At 28.9% G+C, this 23,667-nt stretch overlaps 3 protein-coding genes, 1 long non-coding RNA gene and 1 other non-coding gene across 9 annotated transcripts in view; 2 read left to right on the forward strand and 3 right to left on the reverse strand.

Annotated features, from left to right (window-relative positions):
• The first annotated feature begins 5,680 nt into the window (after positions 1-5,680).
• On the forward strand, positions 5,681-10,535 carry LOC106790843 (importin subunit alpha-7-like). 2 transcript variants are annotated; one of them, XM_014756048.1, is made up of 8 exons: positions 5,681-5,832; positions 7,082-7,291; positions 7,394-7,588; positions 7,864-8,084; positions 8,197-8,460; positions 8,673-8,877; positions 9,006-9,309; positions 9,394-10,535. In XM_014756048.1, the coding sequence occupies exons 2-8, from the start codon at positions 7,082-7,084 to the stop codon at positions 9,588-9,590; spliced, it is 1,596 nt and encodes a 531-aa protein (XP_014611534.1). In that variant the 5' UTR covers positions 5,681-5,832; the 3' UTR covers positions 9,591-10,535. The 2 variants fall into 2 exon arrangements, with proteins under 2 accessions (XP_014611534.1, XP_014611535.1); XM_014756049.1 differs by lacking the exon at positions 5,681-5,832 and adding an exon at positions 6,392-6,648.
• A 1,755-nt stretch (positions 10,536-12,290) lies between these two features.
• Positions 12,291-15,371, reverse strand: LOC106790844 (putative uncharacterized protein DDB_G0277255). Of its 4 annotated transcripts, XM_014756052.1 has the most exons (6): positions 15,232-15,368; positions 14,895-14,955; positions 14,448-14,585; positions 13,980-14,054; positions 13,047-13,892; positions 12,291-12,959 (listed from the first exon to the last, which is right to left on the reverse strand). In XM_014756052.1, exons 5-6 carry the CDS (start codon positions 13,728-13,730, stop codon positions 12,657-12,659), a joined length of 987 nt encoding a protein of 328 aa, XP_014611538.1. In that variant the 5' UTR covers positions 13,731-13,892; positions 13,980-14,054; positions 14,448-14,585; positions 14,895-14,955; positions 15,232-15,368; the 3' UTR covers positions 12,291-12,656. The 4 variants fall into 4 exon arrangements, with proteins under 4 accessions (XP_014611538.1, XP_014611536.1, XP_014611537.1 ...); XM_014756050.1 differs by having other exon boundaries at positions 13,047-14,054; positions 15,232-15,371; XM_014756051.1 differs by lacking the exon at positions 14,448-14,585 and having other exon boundaries at positions 13,047-14,054; positions 15,232-15,371.
• Positions 15,372-15,626: 255 nt separating this feature from the next.
• Positions 15,627-23,667, forward strand: part of LOC106790848 — a 17,671-nt gene continuing 9,630 nt past the window's right edge. The window contains exons 1-2 of the long non-coding RNA XR_001382128.1: positions 15,627-15,672; positions 20,995-20,997. This is a non-coding gene — a long non-coding RNA (uncharacterized LOC106790848). The remainder of the gene's footprint in view (positions 15,673-20,994; positions 20,998-23,667) is intronic.
• The window catches only part of LOC106790847 (putative mediator of RNA polymerase II transcription subunit 26), a 15,827-nt gene continuing 8,737 nt past the window's right edge, over positions 16,578-23,667 (reverse strand). Inside the window, exons 4-10 of the mRNA XM_014756058.1 lie at positions 19,160-19,387; positions 18,716-18,894; positions 18,301-18,601; positions 17,757-18,212; positions 17,441-17,683; positions 16,911-17,169; positions 16,578-16,775 (exon numbers count right to left, since the gene is read on the reverse strand). Coding sequence (XP_014611544.1) covers positions 16,681-16,775; positions 16,911-17,169; positions 17,441-17,683; positions 17,757-18,212; positions 18,301-18,601; positions 18,716-18,894; positions 19,160-19,387 — 1,761 coding nt within the window. The 3' untranslated portion in view covers positions 16,578-16,680. The remainder of the gene's footprint in view (positions 16,776-16,910; positions 17,170-17,440; positions 17,684-17,756; positions 18,213-18,300; positions 18,602-18,715; positions 18,895-19,159; positions 19,388-23,667) is intronic.
• Trnal-aag lies at positions 17,259-17,340 on the reverse strand. Its single transcript has one exon. It is a non-coding gene; the product is annotated as a tRNA-Leu (tRNA).

Genomic DNA, 23,667 nt, shown 5'->3' on the forward strand with positions numbered 1-23,667 from the left:
GATTGAAAAAGAGTAGAAAGAGAGAGAGAGAGAGAGAAAGAGAGAACACAGTTCTCCTCTCTTATTCTCAAGAGACAGGACTAAAAGTGGGAGAGGAAAATAAACGTGCGCGTAGAGTTTTACCTACGCGTATACACTCCTGTGAAAACGAACTGTGCTCGGTGGTCGCCATATGGACCATGGATGAGAGAAGCCTGAGGGTCCAGCAGAAAATAGAAAGAGAAAGAAAGAACTATACTATACGTTGTTCTTCCTCTCTTCTATTGTCGAGAATGCCGTTCAGATTTTATGGGTTAGGTGCATACATACGTGGAGTAGAATTAGAAACGATATTCCTCCTCTCCCTTCCCCTTTAAAAAGATCGATTCTCCAAAAGCGAGACGGCGCCAGATAGAGTCGACATGAGTCATCGATACTTTAGACGTACAGTTCTGTTCCCAGGAAGCTTTACATACATATATGTACGTTTATATATATATATATATATATATTTGTAAAATAATATAATAATAATAATATATTATTATTAATCATAATAAGAAATATATCATATTATTATATGCAATATTAAATTCACGTTTTTTAACATATAATCTAGTAAGATATTTATTTTTATATGCTTGTGATAATTTATTCTACATTTTTGGGAACCATATTGTCAACTCCATCTTGGTACCATCATTAGGAATATCTTAATAATATTTTTACNTATTCTTATATATATATATATATATATATATATATATGTAAATGTATCAATTTATCGAATAATATTTCTATTATTTTAGTATATATTTGTTTATTATAAATAAATATATATATAAGCTATGTGTGTGTGCATTTTAACTTGTTATCTAAAAATTGATAATACTTACATCAGAAACCAAATACTTATTCCATATTGATATTATACGTGCGTCAAATAAACGTATCTTTCAATTATTCACTTTTGTAGTAATTAATTTTACATTATCCAAATTACATATTAAATATTTGATCACACCCAACAATATCTATCATTTTCTCATATTTTGTTTTCCCTTACTATTCAAACAATACCTTAACGCACTCACACATCTTTCCTCCCTCCCTCCCTCCGTCCCCCAACAAATTAAATCTCTACAAAATAATAAAAAAATCATGGAATAAAAATGATCTGTACAAAAATATATGTTGAAGTTATAAAAATTCATACGTTGGCTAGGATATTCTTTCTAATGAAATAAAAAGGAAGAAGAACAAAAAAAAACAAAAATAGAAAAAGAAAAGAAAGAAAGAAAGAAAGAAAGAAAGAAAAAAAAAGACGGGGTGAGCGAACCGACGTAGAGGAACAAATAGGTTCCAATCTGTTCCATCCCTTTGTCGGATGGATCTGTGCCGCGTGTGCAAATCTACCCTCTAAAGCACCATAGCCGTTCACCGTTCGCCGTTCGCCGTTCGCCGCTCATGCTACCCCTACACACGCCTAACACCTAAGCACAATGGATACACGATTTGATCCCCCCTCCCTATGAATCCCCTCGTTCTTTTCTTTCCACCGCGCTTAAATACTGACGCGAAATCTCATTCTATATTTTTACATACACACACATTTATTTTAGTATATTTTTGCGTGTAGATAAACGTCTAATCATTATTGTATATTCCAATAATTCATGCTAATTTAAGGAAGCCAAATTTGTACTTAACATAATGTAAGAATACTCTTTATATAAAATATTTTTATTATAAATATATATATTTATTATATACGTGTATATATATATATATCTCTGTATACAATGTTATTAATAATTTGTTTTATATTATGAAATTTGTGTCAGCCATATCGTTCGTCTATATTTTCTCTAATATTATATTTAGAAATATTTTTATAATACTTTTTACTATATTATATATGTAGATTATGTTGAACATATATATATTCGTAGATTTAATTCGATGAATTTTCTTGAAAAAAAATGTCTCTTCACGATAAATTCTATGTGATAGATTTAACAAAAAATGACTCACGTATATCCGTAAGATCTAAATTTAATAACGAATCTATCTAAAAGTTTAAATTTCATGAATTTCATGTGGGTACGAAAAGGAGAAGTTATTTCAAGCCAATAATAAAGCACATATCTATCTACCTTTATATGTGAACCTTCAACTAGGTGAACACGAATAATTCTTAACAAACATGCGGGTACCGTGCTGAGAATTCCATTCTATTTAACCGTAATTATTTAATTGACGATCTTCGCCAGCATTCTCACAGACGTAACTGGACACATATCTCTGTGTATAATACACATGTGTTAATACACATGCATAGACATGGGACGATTCCCAACCATGATACAATGAAGCTTTATAAAAGAAATGTAACAGAAAACATGAATAAAACATATCTTTATATTATTTTATATATCCCCTACCTTGGTTTACTCGAATTAAAATAAATTATAAGAAAAATTGATAATGTCATTTTTAACAAAATATCATTCAATTATGATACGATAATACTCGATCAAAATAATTCTAACGTAAACATATTTGATACTTTATTACCTTGCTACTCGATCTGTATTAAATTAATATAACAAAATATATATTACATATTAAAAGAAAATTTAAACGATTACTCGATTCATTAGGTAAGATAAATTATAACCAAAAATATATTCTATAAAATAATAATGTTTGAAATAATGATCAAACTACGATACGATAATATACTCAAAGTAAAACAAATTTAAACGTAAAACTCGAAAATTCTTATTTAATTGCGAAAAATATAAATGCAAAAATATATATATATCCAAATAAAAAAGAAAAGAAATACAAATTAAATCTGATTATTAATTGATTAGATAAATGAAATATATCAAAAAATATCTACTTTAAAGCAATGAACTCTTTTACTTTTCGAGAACGATCACAATTTGGCTCTAGTTGCTCGTTGGGTAATCAATTGTTGAGACGAGAGAGAAAGAGAGAGAGAATGAGAGGGGGAAGAAGGGGATGCTGCCACGTGGCTTGCTTGGACCAAAACGAAAGAGAGAGAAAAAGATAGAATGAGAGTCGAAGCAAACTAGAAAGGGGGAACGATTGGCACATCGTGCATATCGCCGTGAACACCGCCGTCCACGTAGTCGTCGTCGTCGTACACGTAGTTGGTCCATGCAAGTTACCTTTACTATGTTTACCATTCTCTATTGTGTATGACTACGATAAGGGAGTAGCAGGGGAGTCTGCAAGTGAGATCGCATGAGTCATCCAAACGAAGCTTCTCTCAATAGCGTAGGCTAAATCTTCGCGATATACGCGAAAATATCAACTAACGTTATATCAAATCTCAATTTATTATTTATTATTTATTTCCTTATATTAATTACTATGTATTATATATACATATATAAATTTCATTTTTCTTCCCTCCAAGATGGTGGGATATTCATTTTGAAGAGAATATTTCAAGTGAAATTATTTCTATAATAGGTTGCAAATAAGTATATTATATATACGTATCTATAATAAAAAGTATCATATATTATAATATTATATTTATTTAATATATTAATATTTAATGAAATATACTTAATTGTATAATAAATATTATCCGATTATTTTATTGTAACATTTAAATATGACAATAAATCGTATAAAATATTACATCTATATAAATGGCATTAAATAAAATACCGATTATTATTTTAGTTTCAATTGTTTCCTCTCGTGAAAAGAATAGAATAAAAATTGCGGATTTTTTTCTTTTTTCTGTTGTTTTGTCTGTCTCTCTACTTTTGATATTACATTGTTCGTTTCTACGTCACTGTACTCTCAGTCAATGCATCAATCCGGCCTGCATCTGTATGTATTTAGACGGGGGAGAGACCCCTATGTGACATCATCCCCTTGCCCATCTACTCCTGGTTCGTTTCGCTGGGTGACTTCTGTCGCCTAACTCCAAACACCCTTGGACCTTGTGTTACCTCCCTTTTACCTCTAATCTTTATCAATTCAACCTATCGGCTTATCCTACAAAAGAATAGTCGACCGTACTACCTATAGAATAATGCAAGGCTTATTAGGTTTCTATAAATGTTCACATTTTTAAATGTCGACGTGTTTAAATGTCTTGTACATTTAAAAATCATCAAAATAGTTGATAATTATAATGGGTCTGTTATTTTTTTTAACGAAAATGTTATTTAATTATAATATATTAACAATACTTTGATGCAGTAATATAGAAAATATTTCATAGGGGTTGATTTCATTATTACAGATCAATTATTATTACTTAAATTAATTCAATATTTAATAATGTTGAATGTGTGTGCTTATATATTTTTTAAAATTCATTATTATTTATTCATAGTTATGTATCTAATAATTGCATATATGTATAATAGCAAAAATAACGATTTTTTAATCTCAGGATGATGAGTTAAGGTGTGCAATATGTTTATAATGAAAATTTGATGTCGTAATTTGATATTATTTAAAACTAATTACACAGCTATATGATTAATAACTATATTATTATCTTAATCATTAATATTATTATCTTAACATAAATTGTATATGCTTCACTATTAAAAATATAAAACTTTAGAAAACAAAGAGGTAAACATTGCATTATCATATTGTATCTTTGTCTTATTCAACCTCGTATATAAGATCTTAAGAATCATTGGTAAAAAATATGCGAAATTATCAAATTAGATTAAAATTTCTAATCTATGTTATTCGATAAAATTTTTTTTTTATTTTTAATAATATTCAAAAATGAATAATTGTTAATAAAAAAATCAACATGTTATTACCACTACTGTCGTGCTACATAAAACACAGGTTCTTATTCTACGTGCTACCGCACTGACCCGTCAACGTGGATTGGTTTATAATATTTTACTAGAATAAGACAACATGCTATTCTAAAATAAATCTCTTTGTCTTATAGTACTATTCATATATTTATATTATGAAATATACAATCTATTTTATATTCGTCAATGCATCTAACCTAAAAGATTATGCAACGGGTTGTAAAATATGTATTTGCTTTTAAATATATCATTTAAAGATTATAATACTCCACTTAGAAAAACTCCGATAAAACAGGATATACAAATTTGATAACATAAATTGTTACTAGTTATTCAATCTTCTCATTGGTTATTCAAAAAAGAATGTTTATTTATCTTTTATGATATATGAATATACAAACGTACGAATACAAAATGTATGCATATTATTTAAATTCTATTTTATTATTATTAATAAGTACCAGGAAAAAAATAAATTTTAAAATATTTCTGCAGAATTGAAAAATATCAATAAATCTCAGAACGATACAACGCCATTGTCTCTCCAATTGCGTGCCATTAGCTTTGGTAACTATTTCTAGTAATATCAGGTAAGAACGATGATACCTAATAATAAGAAAAAAACTATTCGCTTAAAGATGCAAGCAGTGATTTGTTATTTCGATTAGAGTCTCGTTATTTTTAAGAGACTATTATAATAAAGTTTTCATATTGAAAGAAAAAAAAAGAATAAAATCTATACTCGTGTATAATTAATAAATTCGAATAAACTTAAGTAATAAGAAACTAGAATAGTAAAAAATATTTATAGTAATATAAATGAACCAATCAGAAAGTTGTTAGTTAACCCCGTGATTCCTTGCGCGTTGAAGACTAGAAGAAGGTTCACCGATTGCCTGCCAAAGTTTCCTAAGGAGAGAAAAAAAGTGTGGCAGTGGCTGGTAGAAGATATACACATATATTCTTATGATATTTTACATATAACAGAAGTCTTGAAAAATATTTTACAAACGTGAGTATTACATTTCATCAATATTAATTCGGTTAAACGAATGCGTAATCATCTAAAATGATAATAATGACGTATCGATGAATCGAGAACGATTCCAGGCCAATGTCAGTCCATCTACCGTTTGCGAAAATGTCTAATGCTTGACAAAAAAAAAAAAGAAAACTGAAGAAAGAAAATAAAGATAAAGGAATAGAAATAAAGATAAAAAAAGAAAGTCATCGTGAAAATATTTTGTCGCCATTGGAAAAAAATATATCTTTGGAATATACAGATCTCGATTCTATTTTTCGTTTGATACAGTCAATTATTCTCGTAAATAAAAGCAACGTTATTTTCTATGGATTAAAAACCTAACCCTTAAGCGAGATTATTAAGAATAATATATTTTTTGTTTCAATCGCGCGTAATTATGTCAATATATTTATCGATACGTGAATATATTAGTATTTGATTGAAATTAGATTCATTTTTGTCAACGAATATTTGTTTAATTCATTTTTAAACGATTAGTCGGTAAGATTATTTTTATGTTAATGTATTGGTGAAATGCGCGTACATGCGCGCGCACGGTACCCCTACACGTACATTTATATGTATGTATGTGTGCGCTTGCGAATATATTCGTATTAGCTTTTAAAAAAGGGGTGGGGAATTGCATGCGAATACCTTGCACACGGAAACGCGTACGTAACCAAGTAGCTGTGTGTACAAGTAGCAAGTTACGAAGAAAATAACTACGTTTATTTCTATCCGCGCTTTATATCATTTTCTATCGATAATTAAATTTATTTCCAAATCATTAAGAAAACGTAAGAGGTAACAAAGCCAAGTCAAACCTTGTGCATTTCTATTATTTGTAACGTCTTGTTGTCAAGGAATAACGAAAATGCTTTGTATTCGAGTATATGTATTTATGCGCACGCACATTTAGTGTGCACGTTAACGAAAATGTATTACATTGATATACATGCGTACACTATGTTTTTAGAAATATTTTGATGAAACATTAATAATATGTGTGCCAAATAATTCTATGTTATTTAATAGAAATAAATTAATTTGCTACTTTATCTTCTTAACTTTTAATATTGAATATGATACAGCATGTCGTACAGTAAACATATTCCTTATCCATTGGATATGTAATATATTTATTGCATATATCACGATATCTATTCTTAATATATGCTGTTACTAAACGAAAGAATATATGCAATCTAAATTAATCTGAAACTTTATGTTTCTATAGATGTCAAGTGGACTGACACATAAGTATCGTTATAAAAATGTGGGCTTAGACTCACAGGAATTAAGACGACGTAGAGAAGAAGAAGGTGTGCAATTAAGAAAACAAAAGCGTGAACAACAATTATCAAAAAGACGTAATGTACCTAATATTGTTTCCGACGAGGATAATGTTTCAACTACAGATGAATATTCTCTACCTACTCCACAATTAGTAAAATCTATATTTTTTTTTGCTTAACTATTATAATTATAATACGTATATTAATCAAATTTCTCTTGTTATTTATAACGTGCCTTTATCTTCCTATTACAGCAAAGTGTTGTTATAACAAAAAAATTGGTACAAGCATTATACAGTCCTAATGTAGAAGATCAATTAGCAGCTACTCAAAAATTCCGAAAGTTATTATCCAGAGAACCAAATCCACCTATAGATGAAGTTATACATACAGGAATAGTACCTCGATTTGTTGAATTTTTGAAAAATGATACTAATTGTACACTTCAGGTTTGTACGCTATTATTATTATTATTATTATTAATTAATTAATCTACTTTAGCGAAGAAAATATTTCTATCACTTTTAGTATGAATAATGGAAAAGGCCCAAGAATTATATATTTTTTATTTTAAAAAGAAAATATATATTTATATATACATTTTGTTTTTTAGGTAACATGACATCGCATCGTTATCTGTTATGAACCAAATACGATTAAATATTTATCAAGAAGTTTTATACATATTTAAAAACTAATAATAATATTGTATGTTATTCGACAGTTCGAAGCAGCATGGGCTTTGACAAATATTGCGAGCGGAACATCTCAGCAAACACGTATGGTAATAGAAACAGGAGCTGTACCTACTTTCATATCGTTACTCAGTTCCGAATACGAAGATGTACGAGAACAAGCAGTTTGGGCTTTGGGCAATATCGCAGGAGATAGTCCTGATTGTAGAGATCATGTTATACAATGTGGTGTCCTTACACCTCTTTTACAGTATGATTTTATAACATTTAGTTACTTTTTATTATTTTTCTTACATGTATCTTAACAATTAGATATGATATTCTATATTATATTTGATTTAATTTAATTTTTACGTTTTTAGACTTCTTACTAAAACCACGCATCTATCTATGACACGGAATGCTGTATGGGCATTGTCTAATCTCTGTCGTGGCAAAAATCCTGCACCTGTATTTTCTGAAGTAGAACCATCTTTACCAGTTTTAGCACAACTTCTTAATCATTCAGATTCAGACGTTCTTGCTGATACTTGTTGGGCTTTGTCGTATTTAAGCGACGGGCCAAATGATAAAATACAAGCAGTTATAGATGCTGGCGTTTGTAGGCGTCTTGTAGAACTTTTGATGTAAGTATTTTATTTAATATTATATCATTAATATACGGCAATATTTATAAAATGTCTAACAATAATAAATTAATTATAATATTACATTGGACATTAATAAGCTATTTTTAAAATGAGATTTTAGTTAGAGGTACATGATATCTAGAAATTAAATAAATATTCATGTTCAATATATGATTATAGAATAATCTACTTATGTCCTATTTATTTAGGCGCGAAGAAACTAATGTAGTGAGTGCAGCTCTTCGTGCTGTTGGTAATATAGTTACTGGTGACGATGTCCAAACTCAAGTTGTATTAAATTGTTCTGCACTACCTTGTTTATTACATCTTTTGAATTCATCCCGAGAAACTATACGTAAGGAAGCTTGTTGGACGGTTTCTAATATTACTGCTGGTAACCCTATGCAAATACAGGTGAATAATAATAATAAAATATTTTATATCTCGAATTTGGAACCATCAATATGTTATGAAGAACACAATTAATAAAAATAATTATTATCTATACGTAGTATGTTAAAATATGAATTATTTCTTTTCAGGATGTTATTGATGCTAATATTTGCCCTGTACTAATTGAGATATTAGAAAAAGCCGAATTTAAAACTCGAAAAGAAGCAGCTTGGGCAATCACAAATGCTACCAGTGGTGGTACACCGGAACAAATTCGTTATCTTGTTTCACAGGGATGTATTTCACCATTGTGCGATTTATTAACAGTCATGGATACAAAGATCCTCCAGGTTGCATTAAATGGTTTAGAAAATATTTTACGTCTTGGCGAACAAGATTCTAGTATGCACAATGGTATAAATCCTTATGCAGTTTTGATCGAAGAATGTTATGGTAATGTATTGATAAAAAAAATTAATTAATATTTACGTTTAATATTTATATTTGCTTATAATGTTCTTTTCTTCTTTTTTTTAGGCCTAGACAAAATTGAATTTCTTCAATCTCATAAAAATCTGGACATTTATCAAAAAGCTTTTGATATTATCGATCGATATTTCGGATCTGAGGAAGAAGATACAAGAATTGTTCCATCTATTGACTCGCAAGGACAACAATTTCAGTTCACAGCACCCGACTCTTCTCAACTTCCAGTTGAAGGCTTTGAATTTTAAACGATTAAAATATTGATTGAAACCTGGAATAACGTGCTTCTGAATACGACTGTTCCATGCGCTATCTTTTACGATCCTTAATCTCATGAGAAATGTAATATCTCTAAAACCGAAAAATAACAACTAGCTGTACGAGTTTTCTCATACCGAAACAACAAACTAGCTGTACAAGTTTTCTCATACATTGTATTATTATTATTACAAATGCTTTTGAGTTCGTATATTATCCATCATTGAAAAAGGAAAGGAAAATATCAATAGTACATACCTCCCTTTTAAAAACAGAGTTATTAGACTTATTATTAGTTAACAAAATGTATCTTGCATCTTCATTTTGTTAAGTGAAAAGTCTAATAATTATGACATATATATGACTTGGTAAAAGTAAAACATCTTTGCAAAGATCTTTTATCTTGCAAAGATGTTTTACTTTTACCAAGTCATTACAATGCATTAACCTCTTCCGCTATGCGATAATAGTGCAGCCTGTGGGCTCAAACAAACAATGCAATAGTTTGAAAAACAAATTGAAGCTATCAACGTATTCGTATATTTGTCCTATAATTTGTATCAGAGTTAAACTTGCGGTAATAGCAGAAGGGATTAATGTTTTTATCGTTTGCTTTTCTTGGCTCTTTCTCACCTATTCTAAACAAAATAAATCTTTATTAAATTATAATAGTCAAAGCTTTTACCAAGCTTTCGTGTTGTTAATATGTATTACTGATCGATCAGTAAACTTATTCGTATACTTTTGCAGCGTAAAGCATTCAGTTTAACAGAGATATAAAAAAACAGAAACTATTGTATTAGTGCTTAAAAAGTAAGTATGATTTAAGTGCTAAGACTGTGGGTAAACAGAAAAAAAGAGAGAGACCGATTATATTCAAAGCCAGATATTATACGTACACATTACGACATGACTGACTGGGAATTACGACACAGCAACAACACAATGACGACTTGCGCAACTTGCAAGATGTATTGTATGACTGAAGTAAACGACTACTACTACTTCTACTACTACTATTACAGCCAATTTGGACAACATTACACAATGTGGTACTACTACTCATCGTCTCTTTACTATGATAGATAAATAAAAATATGACCAATTAAACTTTTTTACTGTAAATACGTATCTCGTAATATTAAGGCTATTCTATATAGAGTGCCCTGATAGATGAAAACCGTAATTACAATGATCAGACAATTGTAAACAAAAAACACTTTAATTTTCTAAAAAAATACCTGCAAGCAATAGCATGAAATTTTAATATTTAAATGATGAGGAAGAAGAAGAAGATAAAAAGAGAAAAAGATGGTATATATATATAGAAACGAATGGTATTATATATACAAACTTTGCTTAGAATATTAATTATAATTATTTTGATTTCTCTTGGCTTTTTCATTTTACATATTTTATATACATCTTTCGTGTTATACAATAGTATAACATATTAAGTTTTCATTTGATCGAAAGGTTGAACGAAGACGGGCTGTTTAAAAAGTTTTATGATTTTTAATGCAGGAAAAAAAAGAAGATATATTTTTTATTACTATTATTGTGATCAATATAATATATAAATAATATGATTGATTTTTAATATTTAAAAAATTTTTGAGGATTGTCTATAGCAATCGAGTAACAAACAAACAAACAAAAGTTAAATTCTATTGTATAAGAATTGAAAATTGTTTCTATTACTATTGTATAACATGCATTAGATTTTGGACATTCTGTATAAAAAGAAAGAGGTCTATGACTGTATAAATTGTATTTATTATTTAGGTTTGATGATACCATACTATATTATATACAATCTCTATGTATACTTCCCTAATTTTTAGTTACCGATATAAATTATGACAGAGAACGACTGTATCATATTGAAACTTAATAGCTCAAAGCTTTGCTGATAGATTTCTATGGTAAAGTACAAAGCTACGAGTACTTGTTGCCAATTTATAAAACATTCTATACGTACGTATATATAAATATATATATATGTATATAAACATGTATATAAATATTTATATATATGTATATGTGTAGTGCACATAAGCATATTAGGAAGAAATGTATCTTCTGTTTTCTTTTTTTTACTAACGTTTTATTGCATGTATTATCACTCAATATAGAAATTCAAGTAAATACTTTATAACAATGTTTAACAAAGAAGGAATAAAACAAAAAGATTATAACAAAATAGTGTGATTTAATTTTCATACAAAATTCAATGTGAAGATATAAATAAAACAGACACAGAAAACAAAAAGGGTTCCCCGATATGTTGCAATTTATAAATTAAATATTTTTATATAATTAATTATATTTAATGTAGTGACCTATCGGCGAACTTATAATTAATAAAACAGATCTTTTATATTTTTTTGAATAAATTTAAATATAAATATACATATATATAATAATATATTAGCTCAAATTTTTCAGAAAAAAATTACGTAGAGAATAATATTCGTAAAAATCTCTTATTTGTTTAAACAAATATAAATAATAATCGATTAAATAAATCTTTGTAAATTGGCAATGAGAGAGCTCCTCACCCTCACAAACGTACGATTTCTGACTGACACTGTTAATCAACGCTGACGACTGCCGACTAATTACGCTATAGTAATGGTAATAATAAAAATGTGGGAAGAAGTGTCACAAGTGCATGAAGTAATAATACATTTTACTATACTTTAAACTTTAATTTAATCTCTTGGCCGTTGTAGGCAAAATCTGTAGCGTTACATGTATCAGAGGCATCTATCTCGCTGTTATATTTTTTTATAAGTTTGTAGAAATTATCTTGAATTATGCTTGAACATAGTTCATTTTACAAATATTGTTCTGTATCATTATTTCGCATAACAAAATAAATTTGCATAATAAGAACTATCTTCCGCAACATCAGTTCCTTTTTGATCCGTAATGTATATCTTTTACGTTCTTGCTATTCTATTTAAATATTATTATTTATCTATAATTCATTCTGCGCTATATCTTATTAAAAAAACTCTTACAAAACATATATAGGTAATGTTCAATATAAATTAAAGAAGCAAACATTCTTCAATGTTATGTTTTTCTTTCATTTTTGATTCGGGTACAATTGGTATTATCGGGCCATCCATGATTCGTATTATTAGAGGATTTAAAATATCCAAATCAATTGTTTTAGAAAATTTGGTAGTAAGACTATCTTCTACGAATTTATCTTTGTGTAATCCTTGGTAACTATTGGACATAATAGTAATTATATAGAAAGCCTTGGAAACTAAAGGATTTTCCTTATCGCATAAATTATGCAATGCTTTAATAGACTCAGATTCCATACTAAGCAAATCTTCAATAATCTAAACAAATATAAAAGTTTATAAATTTTATATATAAAGCCGTACACGAAAGTCTTAATATTTAAGTCGAAATATTTCTAAACTTACCACAACTTTATTTCTCAGAATATCTGCTTTCCATTTAGAAATAACTTCTCCGTGATCGTTACCAATGTTTTTCGTATTCAACAATAAATAATTATTATTACCTAAGACTTTGCTACTTACGTCTCCAAGCAAATGCGCAAAACATTTGATCGTGTTGGTTTCATTACCAAGCAAAATAACAATGGAAACTTTGCTATTTTCATTAATAACGTCTTCTACTTGAGATTGAAATGCGTTCCACGTATAAGAAGTTTGACTTTTAAATTTTGATTTGACGCTTGCCACCGATTTACGAAATTCTTGTATTCGATTATTTTGTAAAATCTGCTTTGAAGTTTGCGTCAATCCATCATTATCTTCTTCATGATGATTACTTGTTAACAAGGGATGTTTATATATATTATATACTAATATTAAGACCAACACCGGAAACATATATATCAATAACTTTGACCAATTAATATTTTTATTATCTTCTATATTATTTTTCTTTCTTTCATTAGAACGAAGTGGTGACTTAGATTTTTGACTACTATTATGAAGATTAGAATGGTCAGACGATGAGTTTTTTGTTGTGTTGGAATCTTCCTTTGATTTATCTTTGTCAGAAATGTCGTTATCGAAATAGTCTGCAGTATTTTCGTCAGATTCTTCAGAACTGGTAGTTTCACTTAGATTATTCATTTTAATTATTCGTTTAAGCACAAAGGTGTCTAAACTCGTAGATATCTTCTTTATATTATTGTTATTTTTATCGTTATTATTATCTATATTTTCACATTCCTTAACGTTTCTTATAGGAGGACGACATTTTGGTATAATACGTTCATAATTTAATATCTCATTCTGCATTTGCAAAATATAATGAGAATGAATTTAAATGAAATCAATGAATTATGTATAAAGAAAAATCCATAGATAAATTATTATTACGTTAATAGATTTCTCAATAGTTCTTCTTATAGGAGGACGACACTTTGGTATATTCTTACAAAATTCTTCTGTACTCTGTAATTGAAACATATAATACGTATTCATTTTAATGATTTTAATTTAAATTAAATAGAAGAATTTTTTTCATTAAATCATAAAAGATAACAATTGCTTACAATTATTTTTTGAGTTATAATAATTTAAATCTTTTGAAAGAAATAAGAGAAACCTTTTAAGTATTTAAACGTTAAATACATAAACAAAAAAAAATAATAATTCATACGTACATTAGAGTTCATCATTTAGCGAATATAATAATCGAATTAATAATAAATGAATAACATACATACATATATATAGAAATATGTATTTATCCTTAATAATATAAGTAACTCTTATAATATACTAACACTGTTCTACATTGAAAACCAACGTATATGAAATAGAATTAAGAAATGGAAGACTTACGGAATATTTTCGTTGTAAGTCACTTTTGTCTAATGGTTTTGTTATAAATAATGAAAAAGTTTGTGTATATCAACAAATATTCCTAATCTCACGATTTGTAGTTAGCAAAATATTATTTACAGCTTCCAATTAATTTCACTAAAAAAAATACGTAACCTAAATGTCACTGTTTTCTTTTCCTATTTATCAATAAAAATGTAATATGTAAATTCTTTACAATATGCGTACCTTTTCGTGTTATATATATATATATAATTTTTTAATATTATTAATATTAGAAGTAATATATATAAATATGATATATTTATAAATTATGTTGATCTATATTTGGAATTCAGATTCTATGTTTACTTGGTTGTTAAAGACAATTATATTAAGCAAAACTATAAAGATTATTAAAATAATAATTTTGTTTAACAAGGATATAAAGAAAAGTAAAATACGTACTTTTCCTTTCTTCCTGCACGTTAATTTTTCTTTTTTTATCGTAGGAATGCAGGCAAAGAACCTTAACAGCAAAAAAAAATGAATAAGTGCTATTTGCACATTAAGCGCACATTTAAAATCTATAATTCCACACTTTATCAACTAATTATTTAAGTAGTTATTAATAATTAAAAAAACAAAAGCGTTTTTTCTAATTTCTAAGCAAAGCAATGACGTTTCCTATTGTTTTTTATTTTCAATCAATTGCTGACTTTTTATTTGTCCATTTTTCTTCGGTCTTTCTAGCTTCAATACGGTATCGGTATTTTTTTAATCTAGTAAGTCTTTTTCTCTGTACCTGTTCCGAGACAATCGTTCTTAACGAGTAAACTCCTTTAATTAATAATTAAAACAAAATATCTATATTAGATTTTTAATTGTTATTCGTTTTATATAAAGGTATATAGAATTTAATTACACATTCACTTTGTGTACACTACTAGTTATTAAAAGTTACTAGGAAATAAGAAAGTTACAAATATATTGAAATTCTAGTAACATGGCTACGTCGAAATTGGTAATAGTAGTGCTCTACCTTTAACTTACCGACCGAAATCTGATGGTAACTTACCATCAGAATTACCGACAGTAAAAAACCTACCGCAGAAAGAAATGAATAAGTGATCTTAATAGCTCACTAATTGCTCATTCAAAATCCATAACTGCTTGCTTAATTTCTAATAATTATTTTACTGTCGGTAATTCTGATGGTAAGTTACCATCAGATCTCGGTCGGTAAGTCTTATTAAGAATTTTTATTAGAATTCTAGTTTAAGGAAAGATTTTTAAATACTATTTTTTAAAAACAACTTGTATAGAAAAAATTGTCAATATTTTATTTAATCTTTTCGATTGAAAAAGGTAAATTGGGTACAAAGAAGAAGTAATTAAAATAATTTTTTGTTAATATTAATTAAAATTTGTCGAAAGCACATTGATTAGGAACCTCCGTTAATAAATCAACATTAAATTAATTATTGGTATATATATAGGAATATGTGATGATACAAATAATAATAACTTTTAATGTATGATATATAATAATCATTGCATTCATTTCATATCCTTCCTTCAACTTTTCAATGAGCCCATTTTTTAATAATGACAAAAAAGACATATTTATATATCTATGAACATACAATTAATGTAATTACCGTAATAATGAGCGTGGAAATTTGAAGATCATCTTCCCAAAGTTATATTTTAATGAGTCGTTAATCTGTCGATCATTCTTTTTTTTATTACGCACGATTATTAATGCGATCCTGATTTATACATGTACATTTATATAAAGAGTGACATATTAACATATATATATATATTTCTATTCGAAACTTCTATTTTATTATCTTTGAAAGTCGTCTTCTTATAGTTCTCGTATGATTCGTTTTAAAAACGTATCGTTTCATCAACTAATATGTTTAAGGAAATCTGTCGTTTCCTTCGAAAATTCTAGAAAAATTCTAAATATGAAAGAGCTACGACGCACGGTAGCTGCATATTTGTAATTAAAAGAATACTACTTCAGGGCGTTAGAATTTAATTAAATGTTAACAAATATATACGCAAATATATTTATATATATATATGTATATATATATATATATAGAGAGAGAGAGAGAGAGAGAAAGAGAAGAGAGAGAAAGAGAAAAAGAGTTAGAGGGTGAAAGAGATAGATGGAAATAAAAATTTTTAAATTAGCCCCGAAAGAAGAAAAAGCGAATTAAGCTCGTGAAATTCGACAAAATTAGCAAGCGCAATCACAAGCGCAACGACGTACGCGTTTTTCTCGACGATGAGCAAAAGGTTCTGGAATAGAACGTACGGAACGTGGTTGAACATCTGAAAAAAAATTAATCAATATAATTGAATGTCATATTAGAAACTCTAAAGAAATTAATATATTCACTATTATCATTGTATTAATGTGTAAAAAATTATTAAAGAAAATAAATAAATAAATTTTTGTTCACTGACAATGTGGTCTATTCTCTTCTTCCCGTTCTTGTTGCTGTTGCTGCTGTTGTTGCTGCTGCTGCTGCTGTTGTTGTTGTTGTTGTTGCTGTTGCATAACAGGATGCATTGGTTGTTGCTCCTGTTGTTGATGTTCCGAATCCCGATCGGGCATTTGACCATCGCTAACTTCGGCACGAGCTTCGACTGGCACTTCCAATGATTCGACAGGTCTCAATGGTAAAGCGAACCTTGGTACAGGGAATGCACGTCCTTCTACAACCTGTACAAATGTTTTTAATCAAGATAATGATCAAACAAACTTATATATATTTATTAATTGATCATTTTTATTTATTAAAGCAAAAAAATTGGCAGCGGTGGGATTCGAACCCACGCCTCCGAAGAGACTGGTGCCTTAAACCAGCGCCTTAGACCGCTCGGCCACGCTACCACACGTTTGACGGGTATCCAAATTATTGTCTTCATGACCATTTACCCTTTTTATTTATATCAATAGTATTTATAAATAATTAATTAGACGTGAAACGTACTTGGTGTATTATATTACGAATTTCAGCAGGTACAGGGAAGTTTTTCTCAACTTCTTCACCCTCGTCTTCGGGACCTGGGAACGGTTTAGCTTCTTGTTGCTCGCTGGAAGCATCCTCTCCTCGTCTTCGTCCTTCGATATTACCATGCTCCAAAAGATTTCTTACTTCGACCGGGAGTGGGAATGATCCCATTGGTATAATGGGTCGTGCACCTTCGGGGAATGGTTTGAATTCTTGTACATTCTAAAAAAACAATATTTATGAATATTTTTTCGCGATGATTTATAAAAGGTTGTCGAACACAATTATGATTTACCTCTCGTCGTGTTCCTTCAGATACTTGTATCGGTACTGGCCGAGCTTCTCCAGTAATATGTTGGATTATGTTCTTTATTTCTAAAGGTACTTGTTGAATAATCCTTCTAATCTCAATGGGTATACCCTGGAATGGGGAATGCGGTCTTTCTGGTACAACTTGCGGTTGCATGGGCATTCTTTGTTCTGTTTGCGGTACGATCATTTGGGGCAATACTCTTTGTTCAGGAATTTGTTGTTCATTGTGGGACGGCGGTGGTGGTGGCGGTGGTGGCATCATGGCCGCACCCTGTTGTTCTTGACCATACATTTCAAGATTTTGATCGGGTTGTTGTTGATACATAATAGGTATCTGGTGCGGTTCCTGACGTTGTTCTTGTGGCATCGGTGGTCTCATGTTTCTTGCTGGATCCATTGGGAAGTGACGCAATTCGATCGGGATTTGACGCATTTCGATCTAACGTCAAATCAAAATAAATCATAAATAACAAATAAATGATATATTATAATCGAATAATAATATATTTTTTTTCGATATTATTAACCTGTGGTCCTGTTATACCAGGCTGTGGTCCCATCATAGAAGGAATTTGTGGGCCCATTCGCGGTGGTCTCATTTCCATCGTAAGTTGTGGAAGATTGCGTAATTCGGCAGGAAGTACATTAGCTGGTATATGATTTAAACCTCGTGGATCACTTAACGGCAATTGTTGCATGTCAGGAACTTGATACTGCGTGTGGATTTGATACTGATGATAATTTGGATTAGGTTCTTGAGATTGTAGGGGAATTTGTACGGTTCCTAATGGAACAATGATCGGAGTAAGCATTTCTTGCTCCTGTTGTCTGTAAAACAAAATAATGTTATTTTATCATAATTATATTTATAATACTATTAAGTATCTGTTTTTTCTTTTTTTTTCTTTCAATAAGATAATTAGAAAAATTAACTGTACTTACTCCTGATTAGGATTGCCTGATTCGCACAGTATAGCAACACGTTCACCGCTTAATCTTTGGAAACGTTGAGGATCGGTACTGTTATCCAATCCGTTGTCGTTAGTTCCGTCCATAACTTCATCAGCTCTTCTTCTTTCTACTACACAGGAAACTCTACTTCTTGCTTGTTGTATTAGAGCCTGAAGAAAAAGTAAAAAAGGAAAAAAAAAAAAGAAAAAAAAAGATTGAAAAATATTAATGGCATAATGGTGCATGGAAAAATATTAAAAATGCATATTTAAATTAATTAAATGTAATAAAAGTATTATATTAGGTTGTCCCATAAGTTTCTTCCTTTTTTTTTTCTTCTTATTAATATTTCCAAAGTAATAAACCTACGAAGAATTTTTGGTTCACCCTAATATTATAATTTTTTCTTTTCGTCAAGATGTGTAGTCAACTTACACCAGCTATATCGTCCAAATCAAGTTGGAGGGGAAGTTTAATATGGACGGGAGGAAATTGATCGTCATCGTAATCGTCGTCGTCCTCGTCACGATCGCCATTTTCGTTGTCGGATTTCGAACCATTGTCATCTTCCTTTTGATTCTTAATATCTTTAGTATTTATTTCATTTTCCTTCTTAGTCGTTTCCGCAAGATTTTGTAAGCTCTCCCTGGCTTCTATGGGATCCTGTGAAATTTAATTATTATAATCAATTTTAATTTAATTATTAATTAATTCGATAGAAAGTTTTTTACATTTATAATTAACCACACGTTGTCACTTATATATATATTTTTTTTTAAATAAATAAATTTGTATATCTAAAGAGATAATTTGATCTATATCAGAGTTTACTCAAATGTTTCCACTTGGAAAAATATTTGTACGATCTTGCGTTTAAATTTTATACTATATTCTTTCTTTTATTATCATTATAAATTCATACCCAAAACTATACCTATAGTATTATCATAATTTTTAATTCATTTTTGATCGTTGCTTGTTCGCAATATTTCTTCTTTTTTTAATTTTTGTAATCCTATAACGGTGTCGTCAGTTGTTACAATTAGAAAAGTCATGATTTAAATCGCATACACAGATACCTACGTATAATTAGAGATATATATACCATATTATTTATTTATTTATTTATTAACGATTAATATATATGTCGTGTTTAAAAAATAGAAAATTTATGAAACAAATTCTCATAGTCTCTCAAGTCATAGTTTATATTAGATTTCTAGCATTCGTACTCGAGGTCATAGTGCGATAAGAAGCTTAAGCCAATTCACTTTCTCTCGTAACTTGATTCACCACGACCAGGAAGAAGAAGAAGATTTGCAACGATGAAGGATAATTGGCCTTTATGACTATGGTGTACTGCATAACTTTCAAAATACGATTAACTAAGATGTTTTATGCCAACTCGATTATTTTCTTTTTATATATAAATATTTTCAATTTTTTTTTTCTTTTATTGGAAACGTTTTTTAATTTAATCGTTCGATTAAATTACATTTAATAAAATTGATTTTATTTATTCTCGTATACGTTTGGCGCAATATTAATATTATTTAATAATAAACGTATGTATATATTATGTGTCAACACGGAGATATGTAATTTTAGAATCGTGCAAGGTAAGTATTTCTGTACAGATTTTGTAACTTTTCTCAACGATTACGGAAACATACACTTGTCCCCAATTCTTCTGTCTTGCAATCGCATCCTTCGAAATTACAGTTTTACGTTAAGGAAATGTCCCCTACTTTTTAGTTAGGAGACAAGCCTGTTATTGATTATTATTAAATTATGGATGCGCTTATGTACGATAAATGTACAAAGAATATATGAAATTTATGCACGAAAAATATGCAAGTATGTATAGCAAATGTATGCACGTATGCTTGATATTATATGCTGAATGCAATATTAAATATCAATAAACATTTTGCAATTATATTCTGTTGTATTATTCTTAGAATTGCCACTTTTTTTCTAAATTACATGGCATTGTGTGTCATAATTGTATTGGATAGAAAAACCAATCAAAATCTACGATCATATTTCTCTTTTATTTTGTATAATTTGAATTAATCATAAAAATAAAATAAAATAAAATAAATAATAATTAATCGAACGAATGATTTCTATACGATGGCAAGAGACTAATTGTAAGTATTATAATTACCTAAGGCACTTTCCACTTTGGAAAATGATTCAGGACGTAGAAAGGATTTTACGATGCACGGAGTGACAAGCAGTATAATCATCGAAGGTAGGACAGACAGGATGTAGTGTATGAAAATCGATTAAGTATGGATCGTATGTTGTACGTAGAGTAAATGGTGTGTCTCTTTCTCTTGAAAAGAATTTTATATACATACATACATACACAAACACATACGTTTATAGTAAACGTATATATATACTATGTATTTACGTGTAAGTAAATATATGTATGAAGTTTTAAATCGAAGAGTGAGTGAGTGAGAAAAAGAGAGAGTGTGTGTGTATGCGCGGATCGTGCACAGCTAAATTGTAGGTTTCCCCAGTGCATTCTGGCGAGAAATTTTCAAAGAACGATGCACCATCAAATAGAAGAAGATGACTTTCTTTCTTTGGAAAATTGTATTATTCGCATCGGCAATTTCGAAAGGTGAGTCAAGTCAAATGTTTTATATCCTTTAACTTTCTGAGATGTATAATATATGGTATATTCTATATTTTTCTTGTCATTATTTGTCGTGAAAATAAAATTTATAATACAATAAACGCATGAACTTTTGATTCACGATAATAATTAACGACGAATTGGATTTAGATCATTTTCCAAAAATAAAACGGTTAGATTTAATCTTTTTTTTTGTGTGTGTGTTTTGTTAATTACTTTGAAGCTTTCTTCAAGTATTAATTCGTATAAAAGTAATCCAGCGAACAACGAAAAACAGGTCTGTGTGTAAGATATAAGAAGAAGAAGAAGAAGAAGAAGACGACGTCTTAACTTCGAACGGGGTAACAATACAGTTACTTTACGGAGAGAAAATCTTTTCAGAGAACGTTCACCTTGCTTTGGCTTTACTTTGCTGTACTATGTAAGCTATGTAGTATATGCTGTGGTGTACTTCGTGTTGGTGAATGCAACGGGCAACCCACTTTCCGTTGTGGTACGTAAGTAGTAAGTAAGTAAGTAAGTAAGTAAGTAAGCAAGCAAGCAAGTAAGTACCTTTCCAAGACGAGTATCTTGAAAAATACAAAATGCAGTAGTATTCTTTAATACCTCAAATCATTTAGTTGGGTTCAATCATTTCTAAATATCTCTTCTCGCCTCACACATCATCGGTGATATATATATAACCTTTGGAATTTATTTACCTAACAAACTATCCACTCGTTTTTATTAATCGTTAAATCGTTTCTTTCACTTTATTACTCGCTCGTACAGAGTTATATATTAGTGTCAAGAATTTTTCTTTTATTGTTTAATACTACGGACGATCATCTTTATTCCTTTTTTTTTTTTTTTCTTTTTCTTTCTGTCCTATCTTCATTTAACGAGCTTTTTTTGGTCTTCCCACTGTTACCACTCTGTATACCCGTAGAACGTTTACTCGTAAAAAAATGAAAAAAAGAAAAAAAAGAAAAATTAGTTGTAACGTGTATACTATGAGTAGAAATTTCTTCTTAAGAGAAATATTTTGTCTCTATAGAATAATCAGGAAACGGAATAACGATAATGATGATTACGTTGGTATAATTAATGTCAAGGTGACCAATCAATGCATATCTTCTTTTTAAAATCTCATCAAGGAAGATATACCTTTGTTTCGTTTTAAGATGCCAAGACGAATAATATATCTCTGACGTGTAATCTTACGAGTATATTCATTCCTAATTTTGTAAAACATATTACGTTACATGCTATTCAATGATTTTATTATTAGAATGATATACCTATTTCTAAAAGATTTATATTGATTTTGTTAATTAATATAATATAATCAAGATTTGTCCTTATTTCCTTTCACTTTTCTTTCTTTTTTTTGGATAAACTCTTCAACAAATCGATGGAAGAATTTTAGAAAATTAAATGGGAACAGGAAACGGGAAACAGAAAAAACGTTATTATCGATCCTTTTTTTTTGTTTTTTTCTCTTACTATATTTCTTTCTTGAAAAACTGGTCAATGTGTAATTAATCTGATAAAGGCAATTCGGAAGTAGATGTATTCCAAAAGAGAGAGGAAGAACAACAACAACAAAAAATAGAAAATTGTCGTATATCGTAACAACTTTTCCAAGTGAAAACTCGTTCGACTGATTTTTTTTTCCATTATTTTATAACGACAAATTAGTATATATATATATATTAGATTGTACGGAAAGTAATATCATTTTTAAACCTCATTTTACGTTCCATCAATAAACATTTCAAACATGATACAAAATTTCCCTGTGTTCTTAACATGAAAATAAAAGCACTTATATTTCCATTAAAATAAATTTCTTCCATTTGAAATTTACGAATTAAATAAATATATACATATATATTTACAAAAAAAACAAAAAAAATAAGTTTTCTATTATATATCGTAAAATTCAATTTTCGTAATTTATATCACATACAAATTTGGAATAAATAATTTGAATGCACAACAACAACGAATAAGAAAATAAATTGTTTTCAAATGATTTCACTTATCGTTAATACCTATCCACGTAATATTTACCGATTATTTTCAAACTATATATATATACATATTTAATTTACTAAACTTCATTTATAATTTTACGTTTCATTTATATGCCATTTCCGTTTCTGTTTCGAAGATCCCTCGATAGAAAGTAAGATCAACTTACGCGACGTGAGTTGCGGAAGATTCATCGATCGTTTGTAACGGTAATGCAAACACATACACATGTACATAAATATATATATATATATATATATATATTTATGTACAT

The sequence above is a fragment of the Polistes canadensis genome, unplaced genomic scaffold (genome assembly GCF_001313835.1).
Source record: "Polistes canadensis isolate GaletaPanama2010 unplaced genomic scaffold, ASM131383v1 scaffold_265, whole genome shotgun sequence".
In the NCBI taxonomy this organism is placed as follows: domain Eukaryota; kingdom Metazoa; phylum Arthropoda; class Insecta; order Hymenoptera; family Vespidae; genus Polistes; species Polistes canadensis.